Here is a 19416-nt window from a genome sequence, read left to right as displayed (position 1 = left end):
GTTCAAAATTCATCATCGCAACACTATATTCGCACAAATATTAGAAAGATTTTATTTCAGAAACTACAGACTTTTACATATAGGCTAAGTTGAACTGCTTCAACTTGGTCTGAAAAATGTTCATCAGATTTAGTGAGATTAAAGCACTAAATTTAATCAAGTCCAACGTTATTTCAAAGGTTGACAACTCTTAAAAAACAACACAATAATACCAACAACGATTATACAAAATTTGTATATAAAAGATTTGATATGACATTGTTCAGACATGAAAGATTCAGAGCATGTTTCACATGTGACACTTTCAATTTATGCACAAGAATAAATCGTCAGTCGGGTATCAAAAGGACGTATTGCAATAATTGTAAATTTTCAGAAGAAGAAACAAAAAACCTCACAATTTTTTTTTTATTTCCTCTCCGATAACCATAAAACAAAAACGGACTGATATGTATACCAATGCATTTCCATCTGTTTTTGTTTTACAGTTATCAGAGGGGAAATAAAAAAGTAGTGAAGTTTTTTGTTTCCTCTTCTGAAAATTAAGATTATGGATATGCGACCTTTTGATACCCGACTGACGAAATTAAAAAAATCCAAACTTGTTGAATTTGCAACATAAGGGAACAAAAATCGATATTTTATTCTTAAGTAAGAAGGCTAACGACCTTTCCACTCATGGATGACAATTTTTCATTTAGTGAAGTAATATATATATATATATATATATATATATATATATATATATATATATATATATATATATATATATATATATATATATATATATATATATCTATATGTATATATATATATATATATATATATGTATATATATATATATATATATATATATATATATATATATATATATATATATATATATATATATATATATATATATATATATATATATATATATATATTATTAATTTATTACCCATTAAAAACGGAAAAGACGGAGCATAAAAATGAAAGAGAGAGAAAAAAAAAATTTAAATACACTTCAACTACAAAGATTATAAAATAACACTAGTCCAGGGGTGGTTGGCTCTTAGAACATTGGCACGGAATTTGGAAATTCTCCTCTCTATGGCCATGGAAGGGTTGGTGACATTGTATTTCATGGAGATGTCGCCATTGTTGTGCCACAGAGGGAGACGAAGGAGAAACTTAGCATATCTGTAGAATGCGCTACAAATAACTTTCTTTTCGGTGGCTTTGAATATTTTCAAGAAGGGAGCAGGAGCAAGCAGATGGGGGGTAGTGAAAGCACTGCATATCCGGGCAAGGAGAGGACGGTTGAAACGACACTTATTGGCAACAAGTAATCCGTAAGACGCTCGTAGACGGGAACAGAAGTGGTTTGTCAGTGCTGAGCGCGTGTCCTTCAATGTAGAAGAAATAGGGAGGCCAAGATAGGTAAGGGACTCACAGGGGTTAATCAGAGTGTCATCAATTTTAGCAGAGAGGTTAATTGAAAACTCATTTTTTGAACCATTGAAGAAAAGAAGTTCTGTTTTAGATTCGTTAAGGAAAGTCCGATCTGCTTGTATGCCGCTGCAAGTGAGTCATAATTTTGTTGAAATAAAGATATCGAACGAGAAACATGAAGAATGTCATCAGCAAAGTTCAGCAGCGATCGATTGATCCCACGGAAAAAGCACGACGGCTTTATTACTTGTTGTGCTTCGATGATAGCGTTATTAAACAGTGACGGTGAAGTATTGCCACCTTGACGTACGCCTTTCTTGACACTCAGCATTTCTATAGAAGGAAAAGTGCCGGACGGAGAGGGGATCAGGATAACAGCCGAGAGCTTGTTGTACATACTGTAGACAGGGGAAATGATGCAAAAGGAAACACCTCGCTGAAGGGCTTTGAGCAGGATATGGCAATGGATGCCAGAATGGAAGGCTCTACTAACATTAAGCGCTCCAAAGACGAGAAGGTCACCATTTTTATCTGCATCAACAAGAGGATTTGCAATAGCGCTGTGAACAAGTTCCCGTCCTGAGTGCTTTTTGAACCCAAACTGGTCGTCCGGAGTAGTGCATCGAAGTGCAATTTAATCAAGAATAAGGGATTCAAATAGCTTACAAAAAGTAGTTGAAATAATGATCGGAAAATACGAAGTGCACTGGTCAGCTGGTTTACCTATTTTGAGAATAGGATGGACCAATCCAACACCAAAGCTGTCTGGAACGATGCCAGTAACGAAAATCATTTGAAATAGCAGAGAAAGGTGCTCTAGGATAAGATTGCTGGCAAAGCTTAAATGGGTGTCAGATATATCATCGATGCCCTTAGATTTCTTTTTTTTTAACATGACAATTCTGACATGCATCAAATACGGAGTGACCAGGAAACCAATATCCTTAACTGCAAACTGGAGCTCCTTATCGAGGACCTGGCAAAAGGTGTTGTCTAGGTAGGAATTAGGGGCTGAAAATCGGTCTGTGAAGTAGTCGCACCAGTCTTTTTCTGGCATGCAGGGTGGGCCATTGGAAGATTGTTTCTTAGCTCGAAGACGCCATAAATCAGGAGGCGAATTATCGACAATCTCGCTGGTACGGGCAATTTCGTTAGCCGTATGCTGTGCGATGGCTTTGGAAAATTTACGTTTCGTGTAAATACGAAGAGCGTTGACTACTCCGGAGCGCGGCTTCCCACAATCTAGCCATAATTGTATCCAGAATTTTGCTGAATCACATGCGGCTAGGATATTAGGATTATTCCGCCATTTACGCACTTCCGTGCCGTGGCGAATTTTGTGGACAGGAACTGCAACCTGTGTTATCTCATGGATAACGTGCGTTATCTCAGAACAGTAGATGTTTAGTAGGATAGTTTTTTCCGAGTCTACTGTCATGTTCGGACAAGCGAGAAGTGCGAAAGGAATTCGGATCTTCGACAGTATGGAGTCACATGAACTATGGTACGAATCGATGTTAGCAGCTTCCCAGTTGAGGCTGTACAACCATTTAGGTGGAGAATTTGTGGGTGAAGTTTGCGACAATGGCTTTATTCGAAAAGAATTACAGATCGGTATGTGGTTGGATATGGAGTAATGAAGAAGAACCGAAGTAGCAGAGGAGGGTTTAATCATAGAAGAATAGAAATAGTCCAACTGAGACAGGAGCCAGATTGATGGATGTATGTAAAATCGCGATCATTTCCAACACAGGTGAGACTTGGACAAGCATGGAGTAAGATCTGAAATCTATTGTTTGCAGGGTCAGACAGTTCACAGTTAAAGTAATCAAACAGGAGACAACTTAGGCCTTCATCTTCACATTTTGATACTAGCTTGGCAATAGATGTACATGTGAGAGAGAACTTCCTCTCAGATATATCACTACGGTAGTTAGTAGGAAAAGAAACTACGAATATGACCACATTCGAAACTTTAACCGCAAGGAAACTGTCAAGACTTAGCAAATAGATTACCAAGTAGCTCTTTCCGTATCATCAGGGCAAACCACCTGAAGGCATACCGCGAGTGGACTTAGCATGGTGAAAAAACAGATTATGTGTAGATGTGAACTCCAACAGTTGACGACTATCGCTTGACAAGAAGTGTTCCTGGAGACCCACCACGTCAAACAGTAAGCAAAGTTCAGACAGTAGATGAAGTTTCGGTACAACTTTACCATTGATGTTCCACGATACAATTTTTAAGGTTATATATGTAGCAAAAAACAACAACAATATCTTCAGATATCCTGGCAAGATCTCTTCTATACCGAAAAACTTACGTCCCAGACTTACGATGTAAGACTTACGAGTAAGAACGACTTACCTACGACGTATTCCTTTTCGATGCAATACATGAATTAGAGAAAATCTTAGCAAGCACCATATATAGAAAGGTTTTCTTTTTTTTTTAGAACATAAATACGACAAAAGACTTTTCTTACCCTGATGAAAGGTTAATTTATTGCCTATAATTATATTATACAGGATAGTTATTCCTTATCCCCTGTAGTTGATAGAAATATAGTGCTAATATACACAAATAGAACAATATTTTAGCCAAACAACATAGAAATATTGAAGGCAAAAAAGACCAAAAAGAAGACACAAATAATTTGAGGATAAAAAACAAAATTTAGGTAAAGTATCTAATTGTATTTAAAAACTCAAGGTTTGGACTTTAAATTAGAAAACAACCCCACTCTCCTTCTAGTAAATCTAGCCAGTTTCCTGATCAAGGCATTTGATTTTGAGTCATTAAAACTTAATACATATAATGATATATACTATTATTATATAGTAACCAAATAATATTATGCATGTAATTCCTGTTTCTAGTTTGGTAAACGTAATTTAAGAGGTACTTCCCAAATTACTTTAGCTACTTTGATCTCACTGAGATTATAAAAATTTCGGTTGACTGTCAACAATAGTCTCAAGGCACAGAAATAGAGACTTTTATAGTTTTATAATAGCTTTTAGTTTAGGAAAAATGTTGAATAGACGAAAAACAGGGTACTTTTTAGGTTATTTTCTTCCCCTAATACCATGAAATGCGGGCGCGAGGAAATTGTATGCATTGCGTAGGGGACATTGGGATTCCTATGATGCAGATGTCCCGGGAGGTAGGCGGGCTTGCCCCCTTTATGGGGAGTACGGGGGTGGCTTGAAACATTTTCAAAGTAGTTGCCAAAGTTTGGAGAATTTAAAGAATATCTTTTTTTTTTGGCGGGAGGTATGCACCACGGCTCCGAGGTATCTTAGAAACCTCTCTTAGGGAGCTAATCATTGCGGTAGGTTTTAGAGGCACTCAAGTTATATTTTCAAACGATAATTTTGATTTGTTTAATTTTCATGTATATTTTTTTTCGTCTTTTTTTTTGGAATACACGGCCATTAGTTTTTAAATACAGGTATATGTATGTATACCCCCATGCATTTCCAAATCTTCTAAAAAGTAAAACTATGAATTTGTTTCCTGCTACCCTGGAAACCTGAAAATTTAAAAACTGAAAATCAAATCGTAAGGCTTTGATTTTTTTTTTCAGTCTTTTGGTGTATCCATTGGAAAGACCAAAAGACCAATACGAATTTTCAAAAAGACAAAAAAAAAAAACAAACAAAAAACAATGGGACAAGGAGCATCATCAATGCCACCTAGTATTGGAACCTGTTCTGTAGTGTAGAGCAAAGCGTTTTCTTATTTACAATTATCGTAAAGATGCTACAAAATGAACAGTTGATAAATTTAAAAGGATAGTTGTGCTCTGGAAATGTCTGCATAACACAACTTTAATCAAAAAGGGATACCCTATTCATAAATTCAGGATAAGAAAATGTTTCATTTGAAAACCACTATCTTAAGCTACAGTGAGCGGGATACGCAGTTTAATTAATGAAGATGTGCGTTCTTCATTAGACTTACAAATCGAACGTTTGCATATCTCTAGCATTGGTGCAATAAAACACCCCTAAGGACCCTGTAGAAGTCAGTTATGTGAAGAAACTGAAGAACAATAAAGACAAGAAGGCGTGAACTCTTTACAACTAGAAATGTGCGATTTGTCCTGCACTTGAATATGCCTAGCATACGATTTTGATATATCTATGTTCTTCCGATAAACACACATCGATTGAAAGAAGAAAAGAAAAAAAGGTACCCCTTCTAAGGTTCTTTGCCATAAAGCTTTGACAAGACGCATTGGTCGAAAATCCAGCCTTATTTTCTCCACGTACAGTCAGCCGTCTATTGATATTTGTCTCGGATTTGGAACGGAACAGTTGGTTATGTCGATGTCTCGACGCAATCAATATTCCCTACAAAAAAAGAAGAAAATAATCATTTAGTAGTCAATTTTTTTAAACGAAACAGAGCATACTTAAATTCTGAGCTTCTTTCAGAACTTCAGAACTTTCTGAACTTCATTTGTTTGCTTTCCAAATCCTGAAGTGACTTATTCTAATGTTACAGAAGCAAAATATTCATTTCATAGGACTGCTTCGAAGGTGTTTCACTGAACATGCTACACCACAAAGTTTTTTCCATATTTTAATCATTTTATTTCATTTAAATTCCATGAGCTTTAAAAAACCTATCTTAGCTTTCCTATATATAGCAGCTATATTTCTAATTCAAATAAATTTACTGATAAAATTCAACCATCTTAAACGAAAACCCAAGGTTAGCTACTTGCGTACATGCACAGTAGGGGGGAGGGGGGATTAAATAGGATTAATTGAAACTTTGAGTGTCGAGAAGAGCTTTTTGATATATGAGGGGAAATGATTGCGTAACTAATCCATAGTCTAATCACTAAGTCTAGTCCCTTCTAATTCGAAACATACGAAACCAGAGTTACACATTCGAATTAATTTGTCATAGAATGTAAAAAAAACCTAAAGAAAAGAGGAAAAGCACATAGAGCACAATCACAGTCAATACAAAAGCGTTGACTTAGTAAAGAGCGAAGGGTTTACCAGTAAATCATATATTCTATTTTCCCCCCTGTTACTTCGTACGGAGAGAACGGTCGCAAAAACTTGAAGAAGGTAATTGAATCGATAAATAAATATTAGGTCTATGTACCGAAGGGATCATAATAAAGAAACACATTTTTCTAGCTTAGAGCACGGATTGAACCGAAATTGGGTCCTAGAATTCCGACCAGCTTGCAACGTCCAGAAGTACTTCCCTGATCAAAGAGCGCCTCAATTTTTGTAGTAAGAGGGAATGGATTGGTTGCTATTAGGGATAATAGGGCCAAAAACGTTTTCCTCAGATCAATTTGAACTTAAACCGTTTTCCTCGGATCAATTTGAAACTTAAGCCCAGAAGTTCCCGAGCAGAGTGTACCTTGATGTATAAAAACTTTTCCGTGGGAGGATCTGTCCCCCGAAAACTGGATCCATAAAATTTTGTCTGATCAATTTAAAACTTGAAGTCCTTAAGTACTTAGACCAAGGTGACCATAATGCAAAAAAAAAAAAAAGATAAAAAAAAATTATTTGCCTCAGAATGAGGCCAATTTTTTAAAATCCCAAATGGCTTTAAACTTGTCCGTAAATTTTTTAGGTCCCCTATTGGACAAAAATTTAGGTTGGGGCAAGGCCCCGGCAAAAATGAGTCAGAAAATTTGCCAGTAGACTTTATTTTACTGGATCAATAATTGCTACACTATATCCTTTAAAGAGTTTAAGGGGGTATTCATAATCCTATTCGTTATTTTTGATTTCTACGCGATCATTTACTTTAATTACTATTCATTTAACGTCTGTCTTATTATTGGCTTTATTTATAATGGTTTTAGGCTTCAATTTTGCTCTTTACCTTTCTTCGATAAACATTTTGAAAATCAATTTCTCAACGGAGTTGCACCCCAGAAGCGAGAATCAAGGTCTTGATGAAAGTTATTCTAATGCAATCCAGCATTTCTAAGATATTCTCAATCCTAAAGAAAGAGAAATAGACTTTAAAATTACCACGTCACTCTTGCTGTCTAATTTTGTTCTTACCGCTATGGGACTGTTCGAGAGGCACTATATACCTTTTCCATTTTTTCAGCCAAGAGGTGATGGCAGCACATATACAGTTGAGGGGTCATTCGTTTCAAACTTTAAGAACAAGTACCTTTAATAATTAGAGAATCATTTTTCAAGCCGGAGATTGCGACCCCTGGGTGGTTACACTAACATACAGAAGAAGTCATACCCGGGCAGAAAAAAGTAAAGAGCTTTATAGAAACCAATCTTTTATTCTTTTATGTATGAATTTCAATAAAATTTAATTGTAAGTGCTGGAAAAAAACATAGAAAAATTAACAAGTACGTATCAATTGCTGGAAACAATGAGATAGCCAGACGCTATATACAGAAGAAGTCATACCCGGGCAGAAAAAAGTAAAGAGCTTTATAGAAACCAATCTTTTATTCTTTTATGTATGAATTTCAATAAAATTTAATTGTAAGTGCTGGAAAAAAACATAGAAAAATTAACAAGTACGTATCAATTGCTGGAAACAATGAGATAGCCAGACGCTATTGACATACACTGTTACAAAAAAAGACTTTCTTGAGCAGTATTGAGAGCTTTGAGGGTTTTAAGCAGCATTTAATTTTTCAGCGTTACAATCAAACAAGACTAAAAAATTGTAATATCTTTGTTTTCAATAAAGCCTGTAATAGGAAATGAAACAGAAGCCTTTACGATGAATAAAGGGTGCCAACCCCGCTATTATTAGTGTTAATTTAAGTTCGGTTTAAATACAAATTGATTTTCATTTCAATTTATGTTTATTATATTATAAGTTTATTTATTTCATCGTAGTGATTTCTGTTTAATTGAAGTTTTAGTTATTACATGAATTGAATTCTGCTCGATTCAGTTTTTTCTATCTATTCTTACTTGAAATTTTTTTTATCCTTTACTTATCTTTTTTATCCTTTACTTATCCCTATCTTTTTTCTTATCTTTCAACTTATCTTTCTTACCCTTTACTTATCCTTATCTTTTTTCTTATATTTTCACTTATCTTTTTTATCCATTACTTATATTTACTGTCCTTTACTTGAATTTTCTTGAAAAAAGAAACCATTTTACAGAAAACTTTTAAATAGTTTGAAGCTAGTTGTACCATACCACTAAAATTACAAAATTACAGTTCTTTCCCGCAAAATGACCAAAACTAACATTAAAATATGGATGACTCTATTCTATTAGATTAAAGTGAAGTGATTCGAGACGCCAATGACTTTTATCTTGACATATTTTAACGTAGCATTCCAGAGAATTACGACGCTAGCAAGTACAAAATATCGTTTGACAGGCACGTTACACAACACACGATCGAATTATGGACATTAATGTCTGACATCGCTGGACATAAGGACAAAAAAGGAAATTTGCCCATCATTTTTGTTATCCGATTTGTATATTTAGTCTCTTCTTCAAAGCAGCTAAGGACTTGTGGTACACTGTTTTTTAATATATCTTCTAGTGTCCTCGTAAACTGGCACCTTTAATTGAAATTCAGAAAACATAAAAAATGAACAAAGATTAAAAATAATAAGAAGCGAATCCCTAAATCCGTAAAGAGCAAAATTAAAACATAAAACGGGCAAATATTATACCATATTAAATTTGCTATTTATTTAAAATATAGAAGATTCAGAGCATAGGTCATCTGCAGCAACTTCAAAGTGAAAAATCGGTAACTTCAAAATTTTTACATAAGATAAACTAACAAAATATTCTTTTTTTTACTGTTATTTAGAATCGAATATTTTGACAAGTTTTTCTTTGATGGGGGCAAAGAAATCTTCAACAAAAGCTCCATTTTCCAACTAATTCGATGAGGGAGGAAAGAGGATATTGCATTCTAGAAACTTCCAGATAATTTGAGAGCCAAGTAAGATAAAAGAAATTAAACAAAATCAGATAATCTATTGATAGAAGAAAAAACCTTTCACACACTGGGTCACTGCTATTCCTATTGTTTTAATCCTACTGTTCATTATAACTAAAATAGTTATCTTCTATTTTCCATGAAAACAAAACACTGCAATAACGACGAACACTAAAACTAAATAAACACAAAAGAGCTAACCTCATAAACTTCAAGCTGGTGCATAAAAGCTGGATTGGGTCGAACACAGGCTCGTTTATTCTTCACGAATTCTAACGCCCTCTGTAAATTCCATCCCTTTGCTTTCATAGCGTAGGCTATCACAACACTCGCGGATCTGCTAACACCCATCCGACAATGAACAAGGACTTTAGAGCCAGACTCCCTAAAAGACAAAATTATATTTGTTAAATTTGCATTATACTTAACCATATTTCCATTATATTTGCAACATCCCAATACTATTTTAATACTAGTTTCTACTTAACCATTTCAAATATCATATTTCATTCTCGCTGTCCTTGGTACTTGAAACCTTATTTTATAATTGGATTTAATTACCAGCTATATTCGGCCTGTTCTAAAATATAAATATAAACATTATATATAAATAATTATGGCTTATATTTTTTATGTTTGGTTGTGTGTCGTGCGCTTGTTTCTGTGTTTCTGCTGTTGCATTGGTGATTTCTTTTTTCACTATATAAAAAATGGTATAAATTACAATATAAAATATAAAAGGTGTGTTCAAACGGAGGTTCAAAAGGAGTTACAGTAGGTCAGAAAAAAACTAAAAGCTTATGCATGATGAAGAACCTTTGACATATTGTATATTTTGATAGAATGTTTTAATTTTGGGAAAAGAAGGGGCATTTGATCCTGATTTTAAAGGTAAAACCTATTGAAAACTTTGTAGGGGTAGTCAAACAAAATCACAACAAACTATATGCAGGAAGATTTTCAAAAGGATACAATAGTAATACCTAAAGAATGGCTAAGCGTATTCAGTTGGAACTTTAAAATTATATTGAGAGCAAAGTTTAAAAAGTATCTATGTTGTGGGATATAATGAGCTTAAAAAAACAAGAGAAAAAGAACGTCACCTACCAGACAGCAATCCCTTTTAACTGAAGAGACAATCCTTTTCGATAAATTCCAATCCGTATGCACTAAAAAAAAATCCAAGACGCAGTCGGGAATATCTTTTTTTTAAATTAAGGTACCCTAAGAAACAACAAAAGTACCCTAAGAAAGTTCCTTGAGAAACAAGCATATTTGCGGCAAGCCTGCAGCTGTACCTTGCACCAAAATTACAAGATACTTACAACACTGCATTCATTAGTTTCATATCGGTCCGTTGACCGAGCCCAGGGCCGTGTCCAGGATCTTTTTTTCAGGGGTGTTTTACACAAGGATATTTTTCCGGGTGAGGGGGGTACACAAAAACCTCAAAAATCGCAACGAAAATTTGTTCGCATCCATTTTTATTATGCTTTTACGAGTCATATAAACATTTCGGGTGGGGGGAGGGGGTCAACCCCCAATCCCCACCCTGGATACGGCCTCGACTGAGCCAGAGTTATTATACTACTTGGTCTTTTTTTTAAAGAAGGATCTAAACTAGTTTTAAAAAAATAGTATGATCGGAAATTTTCAGCGCTTTTCAACCAATTTTTAATCTAAATATAAATAAAAATGTGACTTGGTAAGTGAATTTTAATCTTACCTGGCTTTACGAATGTAGGCAAAAGTTTTTTCCCAGTATTTCAGAAGTTCAGTAGCCTCTTCATCATAGACACGAACATTCATGTAGTCAAATGTACCAGGAAAAAAATTGTCTATCTCCCGAGTTACATTTAATATGTGTTTAACACTGAAAGAAATACACAATGGTTAGATAGGTTTTCTAAAACGAGCCAGGCCAACTTAAGACCCGAATACGACATTCAGCCAACTAGACTTACACTGCGGCCCCCATTTTAGAGAAGTTTAGAATATATTGCTTTTTCGGGAATATTGGCATCCTGTAATTTTCTGGCTTAAAAATGATCAAAATAGGTGAGAAGTTTGAGAAATTAGTTAAGAGCCTTAATTTTGGAAAAAAAGTTCTAGTCCGTGACGTCATATTTATCAGCATCCTTTTTTGCACTGACGTCATGCACTAACATGAAAGTCTGCACTCATTAAAATAATTTCTGAATTGAAGTTTCTACCAAAAATTTCATTTAGCTATGTAAACTGCAAAAACATTTATGGTGACTGAGAAAAACTTTTAATGTTTTAATTCAAATTAGAAAAATACCTGCAAATTTGAAAATTAGTTTCTTTTTTTTGTTGCTTGATTTAATTTACTCGAAACGTGACTAAGCTTATTGTTTTGAACGCAGCCAAGTATATAATCTCAGTAGAAAAACCCAAAAACGAAAATTTGCAATTATTACAAATGATGATACTTAGGAACCACCACCTGAACTATCAAACGATAAGATCGAGAGAACGGCCCGAAAAAATTATTGGATAAAAAGAGATACGACAGAATAAACACCAGTAACTATACAAACGCAACAAAATGAAGCTAATGAAATCGAATAATCGGCATTACATCTATGACACATCAAACATGACAAAAAGAACATGGCTAAGTATAAAATACTATGTGTAATTAGTCTACTTACAAAAGGTGTTTTAAGTAGTTTAATAATGTCTAGAGGACAAAAGAACAGCCTAGATCATTAACCGTGACAAGACCAATCTAAGCAGTTAAGGTAGAGGGTATTGAAAAAATCTCTAACCAATAATAAACGAAAACGAAGAACAAAAATATACGGTCAGAATACTTCTGTCAGCAAAAATTACAACGAATCAAAAATAAAGTGAAGAACAAAGAAAAATAGGGATTGAAGATAAGCGGCAGCAACGATTATAAGTACCCAAAACAAAAGCGAAAGACAAAGAAATATAAGACTAAAAGATATGCCAGAGCGAGAATAAGGAAATATGCGGTTAAGAGATAAGTGGCAGTAAGAACTACAAACAATTGCGAAAAAGCAAGCGTCAGAACATGTCAAAACTGGAGTGAAAAAACAAAGAATTGTGCTGTTAGAAGACCAGCGACAGCAAAAATAAGAACGAGTCCCAATAGTGAAGAAGAAAGAAATATTATTTTAGGAGATTAACGCCCTCACAATCTTTGACGCCCCTAAGAGAGCGGATCCGGTCCGGTTATGTCAATCACGTATCTTGGACTTGTTTTTATTCTTCCCTCCAAGTTTCATCCTGATCTCTCCGCTTTAAGTGTTTTCCAAGATTTCCGGTCCCCTCCCCCCAATGACGCCGGATCCGGTCGGGAATTAAAATAAGAGATCTGAGTTACGAGATCCTTCTAAATATGAAATTTCATTAAGATCCGATCAATCCTTCGTAAGTTAAAAATACCTCATTTTTTCTAATTTTTCTGATTCAACCGTCCCCCCACGCCCCCCTCCACATGGTCGAATCGGGGAAACAACAATTTCTAATTTAATCTGGTCTGGTTCCTGATACGCCTGCCAAATTTCATCATCTTAGCTTACCTGGAAGTGCCTAAACTAGGAAAACAGGGACCGACAGACCGACCGACAGAAATTGAGTCGAATTGTGATTTTACGCCTTTTCAATTTGGTTTTCGGAAAAGTTTCGGTTGCTCCCATGCACATCATGTTTTAAGCAGACTCATGAAAGATGCCGTAAAAGCTAAAATGTCTTTATACTGTCTTACTGTTGATATTTCTGGAGCTTTCAATAATATTGTGCACTCTCAGGCTCTATTTTCCCTTGCGTCTTCAGGTGTTAATCCTTCCGTACTAAGTTTATTGTCTTCTTGGTATTCAAAGTCTAAAATTCAAGTTACCTGGAATGGCCAAATATCTGACCCGGTAAAAATTAATAAGGGAGTTCGGCAAGGTGCCGTATTGTCTCCTAGTATATTTAAATGCGTGCTTGCATCGTGCCTGCGTCCCCTTAGAAGTTCTGTTTTTTACGGTAATACTGGTTTGTCTTCTATTGCATATGCAGATGACGTTCTTCTTGTTGCCCGGACTCGCCGTGGATTGCTTTCTAATTTTACTATATTAACCAATGAATTATCTAAGATTGGACTGTCAGTTAATGCGTCTAAATGCGAGTTTATTTGTTTTAATAGCCCTTATGCGGTCGCTCCATTCGTTGCTGGGACTGCAATTCTGCCATGTTCTTCTTTAGTTAGTTGGCTTGGTCTGTGTTTCGGCCCAACACTTTCCACTACCTGTTCATCCCTAGTGAATCAAGCCGTGAAAAACCTACGCGTCGCTTACGGAAAAATATCCCGAAACAAAAGCCGTTACAACCGCAACGGTTTGTGCATGATTTATAATGCTTATTGCGCCCCTATGCTTTTGTTTTTATAAGGCATGGCTCATCTGTTTCGTAAGAAAGATCGACATACTCTACGTACGGCTTATTTCAGATATTGCAAATTCCTCCTCCGGCTTCCTAGATGGCACCGAAACAAAAAAATAATTGCTCGATTTGGTATAGTAGATGTGCCTTCTCGGATTCGGTCTTCCAGTGACGATTTATGTAAAAAGACTGTCAACTTTATTCACGTTTATGACCCTCTGCAGCCTTTTTCCACATTGATACTGGTTAATTAGTCCATGTTGTCTTTTGTTATTTTGAATTTTGTTTTTCTTCGCTGTTTATCGTATTTGCTTTTGTTTATTTATTTATAATACTCCGTACTTTGTGTGTTTTTATAAAGTTCATTCATTCATAGTAAAAACCAAAAAGATAAAAAATATTATTTTTCTATGAAAAAGACTATATCAATAAAACACGAACAGAAATTAATTTAAAACCTTTTTCAACAAAACAAGTTTTTCAAAGAAAAGTAAAGAGCTCCATTAAGCCAAGAATGAGCAAAAATAAAATCAAATAATCTTCCAAGCATAAAACTACCACCAATCACCATCAATAAATAAATTAAACTCAAAGCAAACAGAAATTACACTAAATAGCCGAGTCAAACTCAAAACGAGCAAAAATTAGCATGAGTAGGGCTGATAACCCCCATGCTTTCTCAAGACTAGAACACAGTTTAAACTTTAGTAGCAAAATAAATCACATTGGGATTCCTGGTTCAATTATGTTGGCTTTTGTCTCATCACAGCGATTCACGATTCGTTACGCGACAACATTTTTCTCATCATCTGATGCAACGTTGCCAGTTGATAGGATTATTAACCCGAGTTTAGCATGATTTGGCTGATTCTTACAAATCGGAGGCCCTGTCCCGATTAAACCATGTTTATAAATCGGTTGAAAAAGCTATTTTGGAGGCAAGAGCTACTCAGAAATCATATCACGATGCTCATTCATAGGTCAATGTTAACAATACAGGGGATATTGTCTTTCTTCGGGGATATTGTCACCAGGTGCTCAAAGTCGATCTTTAGCATTGTCAAAGTTTGACGGTCCGTATAGGATTGTTGAAAGGGTTGGAAAAATGAATTATGCCATCAAAAAGTTAGAAGGTCGCTCATAGGCTTTGACTATTCGCCAGGAAAGGTTGAAACCATGTGTGCTTCGTTCACCCTGGGGCTTTGAGGTCCTTCAAGAACAGGACACTGAATAAGGAGAGGAGAAGCTATCATTGGTTTCTCCTGACGATGATGGTGATGAAGATTTACTGAATGACTTCCAAACCTCTCAAAAGCAAAATCCTACAAAACCGGCTCAACCTATTCAGACTTTACTAACTCTTCAAATTACTTTGACTTCAACTTCTAACACTTCAGATAACACGTTTTCACCTGTTAGACTAACTAATACCCAACTAGACAAATCCCTTCAGACGATTTGACTGACACACAAGGATTGGACTTGAACTGAGATCATTGTTTAGTAATCCCAACCTAAATAAAAATGATTCCGACTTCACTTTGAGGATTTCGGATGAGAATTTGGACCTAGTAAATTCCGCACGTACGTCCCAGAATCGAAAGCTCGTTGAACGCCTACATTATGATCAGTTAGGTGGTACTAATTCAGTCACCCAAGAATCAGAATATTTTGATGAAAATGTGGCCTTGCAAATATTGCAAAAATTAATAGGCTAGTTAGGTTAGGTTCGTGTACAAAATAATCATTCATATATTTATTTTAAATGGTAAGTATATGGCTAGTTTGTTGTTGAATTTTGTGGAGTGTCGCGACTTTTTATTCTTGTTACCTTTAGATGTCTCTGCGTAAGCAGTGGTTGTCGCTGCTAGCAACCCTTTGGACGGAAGTAGTAATTTGGTTATTTACATTTTTAAAGTCTTCTAATCCTGTATTTTTGGTTTCTTTCTTAAATGAGCATTATCCTTGCCCCATATTTCAGACACAATTAGCCTTCTGCCCTACCACATTGAAGCCTCACTCAGCTACCACCGATTGCGTCACTTCAGATACTGACGTCTTACTGGCTGTTCACCTCATCTGCTCCAGTTCTTTGCACTGCTGCTGGGTCACCGTGTTGACCTATTGAAATGTTTTATGGCACTTAGTTATTGTTATGCCTTTTCCCCTTACCTTGAGCGCCATTTTTGCGATTGGATACGGTCTGAGCCTTATGATATACCTGGACAGTTCACACCGTCTGTGCACCGTGCATACTAAGTCTTGGCTGTGGCAATTTTCAGTGCTGCGAATATTTCATTACTGAAGCTATCGTATAGTGCCAGAATTTGAGGTTGTTACGGCACGAAGAGCACTAAACATGATCTGTACTTGCTTGAAGAAAGTTTTGTAGCCATAAAATGAGCTTTTGTCACTGGCGCGCTTATGCAAACTGAGTTTCATCGTAAACGAGCGGAAAACTATCCAAAAATTTCCAGAAGCTCTCTTTTAAAAGGACTAATACCTCAGGCGGGGAATTAAGAACTTATTTAAGTTCTTTAAAAGAACTTAAATATCCCTCCGCTGCCACCACTTTAATAATTTCTTAATCCCCGACCTAATTCAATAATTTACTAATTATTAAATACTATTAAACTAAGCCACATTTATTCCTAACTTCCTTCAGAGGCGAACACCCTTTAGGTTCTACCGCACAGGTCTATGGTCAAGCCATTTGGTCAATACAAATATATTATTTTATTTATTGAATAAACTAGCACAAAAAAAGGATATTCAACATTTGTTCAATATGAAATAAACATATCCAGAAGCATCCAATGCAAGGTCAAAATATATACTGACTCATTCAATGAAATTTCCTACCCAAACGACTATATATCTAGCTACGCCCGGAGCTATTTATAATGCCAGTCCTTTGCAATTAGGAAGTACAAAAGAAGAATTTATTTCAAGTGAATACACTTAAGAAAAATATAATTATAAGGAAAACCGATCCCCATTTCATTTGAGTGTGGAGTTACTAAAACTAGCTTCCACATAACAACTGATCACCCTTTCCCTTAATTCTTGGATATTAATCCCAATTAGGAATACACTATTTTCGAAAATCCTGGAAGTAATAGTTTCCCCCTAGGCACAATCTAGTAAAGAGCAACCTCCAGTTTATATTAAAAAAAAATTACAAAATTTTTTGAATGTAATTGTATAGTGCGAAACCACTGTCGTTTATTGCCCACTTAGGAAGGATCCTCAGAAAAAAAGAAAATGACTTTTTTGCATAAGTAGCAGCGACATGTCCCCTATTTTTCATCAGGGCCAGTAGGCTACAGTAAGATAATAGAGAGATGTATACTAGCTCATTTAAAAGTTCTTGACCATGATCACATCCACGTGGTGTTCGCAAATTCGTCTGGACAGCACCATCATAAGGTGCCATATGATATAAAAAAGGCACAATAAGAAGCATGAAAACTTAGCACTTATGACATCTGTGGTTTAAAACACTTGACCGGGCGTTTACATTTATCCCTACTATACACTCCCCCTTGTAGCCCCCTTAGAAAGTAGAAACTTGAAAAGAGGTTTTGAAATAAAATGGCTAAGTGAAAAAAATTTATTTAAATTTAATTTACTTTAAAAGTAAATTAAGAAAACAATTTTAGGGAATTTTGAAACTTTGTTGAAAGAAATGTTTGTTGCATCATCGTGGACATGAAGATTGCTAGTTCTTAAATAGGTTGCATCGCATGCCCCAGCCATGATAAAAAATTATTTCTCCAATGAAAGTACGAAGAGTCATTAAAATTGCATATATTGCGGGACTACCGAACCTCTCTCCCTTTTCTCCCTGATTCAAATGAAAGTACAAAGAGACATTAAAACTGTATATATGGTGGGACTACCAAACCCTCTCTCCCTTTCCGCTTCAGTTTGACTAGTGCATTCCTTTACATATTTCAGAATAAAAAAATATCGTCATTTTACATTTGTAAGCGTCTTATTCATCGACAGTCTTTCAAAATATTTGAACTAAATTTGTAGTCTTCAAACGAATATAAATAAATGGACTCCAACATTATCAAAGGATTTAGAAATAAAGATACAATCCTGCTTACGTTACAATTGTTATACGTTAAAATAGTTACAATTTTGATCACGGTACAATTCTTATATGTTAAAATCGTTACAACATGCTACAAAAGTTACCATTGCAACGTTACTCTTCTGTTGAAGCACTTATTCTCAAGGCATCCAGATATACTACTCATAAAGCACTCACTCTATACTTATCTTCAAATTTTCAAAAACGAAAACCTACCTAGTCAGCTACCGTAATACACTACTCTAACGGTAGAAAGACTACCATTCCCAATATAACACGGTAACTATCATCCAATTAACCCCCAAATTACATTCTTGGTCTAAATATCTTATTCCGAACAAAGGGAGACTATATGGTGATTCCCTTGCCTATGATGATCTTAAAAACATTTTATGAATTTTGAAAATTTGGGCCTAAGATTTTCTTGGCCAGAAAAATAAACAATTCTAGGTTTCAGCCATCCCCTATCCCATAAAACATTCACTGATTTCCTCGCAATAGTTGTCGTGTAAATATATAGAACTACAAAACGGTTAGCATCACTGTAAATAACGACTAAATTAACCGTCTTTTCGCATGGACTGCACATATATTTGTAAAAAACGCGCCACCACGCCACAACATAATCTTTGGAATGACAAAGGAGTATTACATAAATGCTTTTTGAGATTCTAATGTGATCTAATACCTCAGAATTTTCATTTTAAACATAACCCATTTCGGGTCAATATCGTGATTTGGAGACGAAAAATGGCAAAAATCGGTACGACACTGTGCTGCTGTGTCTATGCTTGTTTTCTTAAGATGAGCACTGCGACTTGGTTCTTGTTTTATTCAAAGAGTTATTATCTTGTTATTATCCGACGACTGATTCAATACTTATAACACAAAAAAGCGTACTCGGAACCACCGCTCTAAAATCCCCCCCCCCCCAAAAAAAACACTGAAATTTATGATGTAATTGTAACACATATCGCCTCTACCCCCTCTTTGGGTATGTTTTACCCTTTTTTAAAACAATGCAAATGTTCTTCTGTAATAACCCTTTAGTATCACAGTTGGTTGATGATCTGATTGGCAATACACGGCCCAAGGATCGGTCCCGCTGCAGCAAGACTGGGAGACGGGTTTGCAACTTTTCCCTGTAAAAAAAAAGCAACGGAACATTGATTCAAGGCCCCTGATCCAGCTACAGAATCCCTGATCCATCAACGGAAACTTTGATTAAATGCCCCTGATCATGTAATGGAATCCAGAAAGGGAATCCCTGATACAGCAACGAAACGTCGATTCTATGCCCTAAGCGCCGGTAATGACTCTAGAGGATTTTTATGCGTTTTATTTAGTGTTCTACAACAGCGTAAAGCCACATTCTTTTTATTCATATCTTGTAATTAAAATTTCATTATTTAGAGTTTTGGCTTCTAGTGACAAAGATTACTTTTTACTTATTATTCATCACCTTGAAAATGTTTGGATTTTATGGTGAACATACAAAGTTATGAGTCATTAGATTTTCTT

The 19416-nt window shown here is 35.4% G+C and overlaps 1 protein-coding gene across 1 annotated transcript in view; it reads right to left on the bottom strand.

The window, feature by feature from the left end:
* The window catches only part of LOC136026011 (uncharacterized), a gene marked incomplete in the record, with an annotated part of 60155 nt that overhangs the window by 6608 nt on the left and 34131 nt on the right, over nucleotides 1-19416 (bottom strand). The window contains 3 exon segments of the mRNA XM_065702160.1: nucleotides 5637-5793; nucleotides 9579-9762; nucleotides 11104-11250. Of these exon segments, the coding sequence (XP_065558232.1) occupies nucleotides 5637-5793; nucleotides 9579-9762; nucleotides 11104-11250 (488 nt within the window).

Source organism: Artemia franciscana, chromosome 4, assembly GCF_032884065.1.
Source record: "Artemia franciscana chromosome 4, ASM3288406v1, whole genome shotgun sequence".
NCBI classification, from domain to species: domain Eukaryota; kingdom Metazoa; phylum Arthropoda; class Branchiopoda; order Anostraca; family Artemiidae; genus Artemia; species Artemia franciscana.
The sequence above is the reverse complement of the archived record's forward strand: the minus strand, read 5'-3'. Positions and strand labels throughout refer to the sequence as shown.